Here is a 6,000-nt window from a genome sequence, read left to right as displayed (position 1 = left end):
GAGACCATCAGTTTTTGTGATTTAAGCCACTAATCTTGAGGTACTTTGTTATGTCAGTCCTAGAGAACTAACCACTCCTCCCTCAGACCCAGGAGTCCAGGCCCAACCCCTTCTTCCCTCAGACCCAGGAGTCCAGGCCCCCAGCCCCTCCTCCCTAAGGCCCAGGAGTCCAGGCCCCCAGCCCCTCCTCCCTCAGACCAGAGTTCAGGCCCAGCCCCCTCCTCCCTCAGACCCAGAAGTCCTGCCCCCAGTCACCAGCCCTTCCTCCCTCAGACCCAGAAAGTCCAGCTCTCACCTTCCCCCCGCTGGCTTGGTTTGTGCAGCACCCACCCTGTGGCAGGCGTCTCAGGATCACTTCAAGCACCAAGTCTCCCAGCAGGAGACTTATTGGGAAAAAGTTAAAACCTTATCCTCTCTCTCCCTTTCCCCAATCCCCCAGGACTCACATGCGACCCTGATGCCGCCATCACCTTAACTCTGAGGCCGGAGTCTACACTACAGCCCCCTAACAGAGGGAAGGGGCTGGGTTCCCACCCCTTGCTCCTTCCCTCTTCCTGCATCCAAACTACATCCCGCAAATACACCAGTGAACCTGGTACCAAGGTGATGGGGGACAAGTCGAGGCCAAGAGATCAGAGCCGCAAAGACAAACCCGGTCAGAGGGAAAAAGACAGAGTCAGAAACAGAATCCAGGAGAAACCGAGAACAAGAAATAGAGACAGCCTGGCGCGGTGGCTCACGCCTGTAATCCCAGCACTTTGGGAGGCCAAGGCAGGCAGATCACTTGAGGTCATGAGTTCGAGATCAGCCTGGCCAACATGGCGTAACCCCATCTCTGCTAAAAATACAAAAAGTACCCGGGCCTGGTGGCAGGCGCCTGTAATTCCAGCTACTTGGGAGGCTGAGGCAGGAGAATCACTTGAACCCAGGAGGATTGCAGTGAGCCAAGATCACCCTACTGCACTCCAGCCTGGGCGACAGACTGAGACTCCGCCTCATAAAAAAAGGAAATAGAGACAGAAGCACAAGGCAGAAGGACATAATCGAAACAGGAGGAGGTGACAGGGAGACACAGACAAGGAGAAAAATGTGGAGGCAGGGAGGAACTCAAGACAAAAACATCGAAGTAGAATTAGACAGGGAGGAGGAGGCCGAGAGCAAGAGACTCAGATGGGGAGACAGGAAAACTCCAGATCAGATGGAGACCAAAACTGCGGCAGGGTGAGACGGGGAGCCAGAAGGATGGAGATGAGAGAGAGCCACACAGAGAGGTACGGCTAGGGTAAAGGCAAGGGGTGAGAATGTCAGCGAGGTGGGCGGTCGCATGGAAAAACAGGTAAACTGAGGCAGTACCACGGTGGGTGGGGAGGTAGACCCTGAACTTCAAGGAACAGGCAGTGCCGACCTGAGGTGGGCGGGATGTCATCATGATCCAGTGTGGGCATGAGCAGGTCATTTCTGAGTCCCGGCCCCACTAGCCCCTGGCCCTGGGATAGCGTCTGGCCCTGGGATAGCGTCTGGCCGCCACCGCGGGCCACCTTGCAGAAACGTGGCTCTGACCATAGCCTGCACCTTCCCCACCAGACCCGTGGGCTCCTTATGGTTTGTTTTTTTTTGTTTTTTTTTGTTTGTTTGTTTTTGAGATGGAGTCTCACTCTGTCGCCCAGGCTGGAATGCAGTGGCATGATCTCGGCTCACTGCAACCTCCGTCTCCTGGGTTCAAGCGATTCTCTTGCTTCATCCTTATGGCCCCTTGAGCCAGCAGTGCTGCTGCTGCAGCGGCCGAGGTCGGGCGATGCAAACACCAGGCGCAGAGCAGGGATCCGGAGAAGCAGAGAAGCCGGGCCTTCGCCACTGTGCGGGAGTTTCTGCCTCTCTTAGCATCGATGTCCCATCTGCCATGCGGGCCTGGCTGTGAGGATGGGACTTCTCAGGGTCGCACTCGCTCCCTGCATCCTCCCCTCCTCACCTCGCGAAACACGCACAGGCCCCGTGTTCCTCCAAAAAGTTGTTTTTGTCTTTTTTAAATAATGTGAAAATGCCACGCGAAGGTTTGAACCAGAGGCCCCTCCAGGGGCCGGGCTGGGGAGGGAAAGGGGAGACGCAAAATGGGGGGTCCGGGTCCCCGAAGCCTGCGGCCCCTGTCTGGGGCCAGGAGTGGGTGAGGAGGGACCTCCGCTGTGTCGAGGGGCCCCAGGCCCAAAAGAGTTCAGTTCAGTTCCGAGAAAGGCGGCTCTCTATGGAGGGGTGGCGGGGGTGGGGATTCCTGCCTCATTTGGCACCGAGGGGGTCAGGGGGGTCAGGGGAGCCATCTGGGGGACTGGCGGGCGGGGGGCCGGGGCCTCCCGTTTGGCACATGGTGGGGGAGGGGGAGGGGGAGGGCCCAGCCTCGGGGGCCTCCCCGGAGGCGGCGTCTGCGGTGGTGGCAGTGGCGCCGTCGTCCACAGAGGATTCCATTCTCAACCCCTCTTCTGAGGGTGCAGGGGGGTCGGGTCTTCGGGGAATCAATTCTCCACGGGGCCTGAGGATGGACAGAGGAGAGAGAGAAATGAAATTACTAGGGGGACAGCCTCATGGCTTCTAAGTCACTCAGCGGAAAAGCAAAGCCCTCACCCACAGGGGCCCAAAAGATCTGCTCTGTTCCCTCTCTACCCCTCTTCACCTACCCCTCTTCTCCCCTCTGCTCCAGCCACTGGGCCTCACCTACCCCTCTTCTCCCCTCTGCTCCTAGGGGTCCTCACCTACCCCTCTTCTCCCTTCTGCTCCAGCCACTGGGCCTCCTGCTGTTCCTCCAGTGCTCCCAGCAAGGTCCAACCCCAGGGTCTTTGCACGTGCTGTTCCTGCTGCCTGGAACATTCTTCCCACGTGACTCAGGCCCCACCTGCAACGTTCCCTCCACAGAGTCCTTCCCCAACCATACTGAATCAAGCAGTCACCCCTGCACACTCGTCTTTCTCGCTCGTTTCCCTCTGACTGCTTTGCGTTTGTCACTCTGGGATGACCCTGTTCTTGGTTTTGTTGTTGTTGTTGCTGCTTTGTTTTATTTTGCGACGGATTCTCACTCCGTCACCTAGGCTGGAGTGCAGTGGCACGATCTCGGCTCACTGCAAGCTCTGCCTCCTGGGTTCACGCCATTCTCCTGCCTCAGCTTCCTGAGTAGCTGGGACTACAGGTGCCCGCCACCACGCCTGGCTAATTTTTTGTAGTTTTATTGGAGCCGGGGTTTTACCGTGTTAGCCAGTATGGTCTCGATCTCCCGACCTCGTGATCCACCCGCCTCAGCCTCCCAAAGTGCTGGGATTACAGGCGTGAGCCACTGCGCCCGGCTGACCCTGTCCTTGTTTTTTTGGTTTTTGTTTGTTTGTTTTGAGACGGAGTCTCGCTCTGTTGCCCAGGCTGGCATGCAGTGGCGTGATCTTAACTCGCTGCAACCCCCGCCTCCCGGATTCAGGCAATTCTCCTGCCTCAGCTTCCTGAGTAGCTGGGATTACAGGTGCCTGCCACCACACCTGGCTAATTTTTTTTTTTAAGATAGTCTTACTCTGTCGCCCAGGCTGGAGTGTAGTGGCACGATCCTGGCTCACTGCAACCTCCACCTCCCAGGTTCAAGCAATTCTCCTGCCTCAGCCTCCCGAGTAGCTGAGATTACAGAGGTGTGCCACCACACCCAGCTAATTTTTGTGTTTTTAGTAGAGACGGGGTTTCACCATATTGGCCAAGCTGGTCTCGAACTCCTGACCTTGTGATCCACCTGCGTCAGCCTTCCAAAGTGCTGAGATTACAAGCGTGAGCCACCACTCCCAGCCCACCTGGCTGATTTTTGTATTTTTCATACAGGCAGGGTTTCGCCATGTTGGCCAGGCTGGTCTCGAACTCCTGACCTCAAACGATCCGCCCGCCTCGGTCTCCCAAAGTGCTAGGATTACAGGTGTGAGCCACCATGCCTGGCCTACCCTGTCCTTGTTGAAGAGCTTCTTGTCTCCTTGTTCCTATAGAATGTAAGCTCAATGATGACAGGGGCTGTGGTCACTGCTGTGTCCCCAGCATCCCATCTAGCACAAAGCACCCCTTTTCCCTGTGAAAAGAGCTCTCCTCAGGAACTCCAACCAAACTTTCCTATGACTCTAGATCTGACTTCCCTGGGCGAGCAGAATGAAAGCCCCATCCATTGTACAGACTAGAAAACTAAGGTCTGGGAGGTGCAGGTTCTCGCTGGGGGCCTCATACCAGGCTCCCTCATGGTCCACCCTGTACTTCTTACCTGGGGGGCCTGGGTCAAGTCACTGCCTCCCAGTTCCTGAGCTTCAGTTTTGCTCTTTCAATGGGAAGCATGACCTTCATGCTTCATGGAGACTTTGGGGTATGTGGCATCTCTTAGTACCCAGTAAATGTTTGCTAAGTGGGCAGAGCCACACTGAGCAGCGCAGAGGAGAGGACCCGCCTCAGGCCCCCACGCCATGGTCTTGGGAGCCAGACAGGCTCAGCAGCTCACAGCCTATGCTGCCGCAGGAATATTTGTCAACTGAGCGAAGGGATTTGGGGTTTGGCACAATCGCGCCTTCCGTCTCCTCTCCTGGTGATTAAAGGTGAAGTCATTCTCGTTTGCCGGCCCTGCCAGCTCAGCCCTGACTCACCACTTGGCAGTGTCCCCATACCCTGGAATGCACCCCCACCCTGTCCTCACAGAGGCCCTGAGATGATGGCCTAAGGGAGGAAGTGACATTCAGAGTGAAGCCTGAGGATGCAGCCAAGTGAAGGAAGAGTCAGCCCCCAGCCCTGTCCCGCCTGCCTTTGACTCTCTGCCCTGTCCAACCTCTCCATTCCCACGGCCCTGGCTCACTCCTTTCCTCAGCCTTTCCCCAGCCTCCCAGCTCCCATTCTTGCCCTTCTGCCCCCAAGAGACCCCAGAGCAGTCTTCCTACACCCAACATTGACTTCCCTCCCCTGCTTATAGTCCTCCATGGCTCCCTAGCACCCCCAGGACAAAGTCCCAGCTCCTCAGTGCACCCCCTGCCCTCTCTCCTCAGCCCTCCATGCGCTGTAAGTAACCCTCAGCCACACCAGTGTCCTTCTGTTCCTTGAGCGGGCCAAGCTCTCTCCTGCCTCAGGCCCTGTGTGCAAGCTGTCCCCTCTGCCAGCATGCCGTCCCCTTCCCCTTCACCTAGTTAATGACAACCAACACTTCCAGTCCCCAGTTAAATGACACTTTTTTTTTTTTTTGAGATGGAGTTTCGCTCTTGTTTCCCAGGCTGGAGTGCAATAGCTTGATCTCGGCTCACCGCAACCTCCATCTCCCAGGTTCAAGCGATTCTCCTGCCTCAGCCTCCCAAGTAGCTGAGATTACAGGCATGCGCCACTACGCCCAACTAATTTCGTATTTTTAGTAGAGACAGGGTTTCTCCATGTTGGTCAGGCTGGTCTTGAACTCCTGACCTCAGGTGATCCGCCTGCCTCGGCCTCCCAAAGTGGTGGGCTTACAGGCATAAGCCATCGCGCCCGGCCTTAAATGACACTTCTGAGGGGAAAACAAAGCCCTTTCCTCTTGTCATCTGCTTTCTCTGCAAGCCTGAGTTTGCAGTTATTCATTTGTCATAGCAGTGTGTGGTCAGCGTCTGCGGAGAGGGCCAGGCAGGCTCACCCGTCTTGCTCCACACTGAAGCCCCTGTGCCCAGCATGGCGCCTGCACGCAGAAGATGATCAGAAAACATTGACTTAATTAAGTGCAGTAATAGCTAATAATAATAATAGCTAATGGGGCCGGGCACGGTGGCTCATGCCTGTAATCCCAGCTGGGAGGCTGAGGCGGGCAGATCGCCTGAGGTCAGGAGTTCAAGACCAGCCTGTCCAACATGGTGAAACCCCATCTCTACTAAAAATACAAAAGTTAGCCAGGTGTGGTGGTGGGTGCCTGTAATTCCAGCTACTCAGGAGGCTGAGGCAGGAGAATCGCTTGAACCCGGGAAGGGGAGGTTGCCGTGAGCCGAGATCACGCCATTGCAC

General features: G+C 56.4%; 1 protein-coding gene across 4 annotated transcripts in view; it reads right to left on the bottom strand.

The window, feature by feature from the left end:
- Positions 1-1,995: 1,995 nt before the first annotated feature.
- Positions 1,996-6,000, bottom strand: part of LMTK3 (lemur tyrosine kinase 3) — a 28,801-nt gene continuing 24,796 nt past the window's right edge. For all 4 annotated transcript variants that reach the window (XM_055235810.2, XM_063615755.1, XM_063615756.1 and 1 more), the window contains exon 16: positions 1,996-2,521. In XM_055235810.2, coding sequence (XP_055091785.1) covers positions 2,505-2,521 — 17 coding nt within the window. In that variant the 3' untranslated portion in view covers positions 1,996-2,504. The remainder of the gene's footprint in view (positions 2,522-6,000) is intronic.

The sequence above is a fragment of the Symphalangus syndactylus genome, chromosome 13 (assembly GCF_028878055.3).
Source record: "Symphalangus syndactylus isolate Jambi chromosome 13, NHGRI_mSymSyn1-v2.1_pri, whole genome shotgun sequence".
NCBI classification, from domain to species: Eukaryota; Metazoa; Chordata; class Mammalia; order Primates; family Hylobatidae; genus Symphalangus; species Symphalangus syndactylus.
This window is presented reverse-complemented; position numbering and strand designations above follow the sequence as displayed.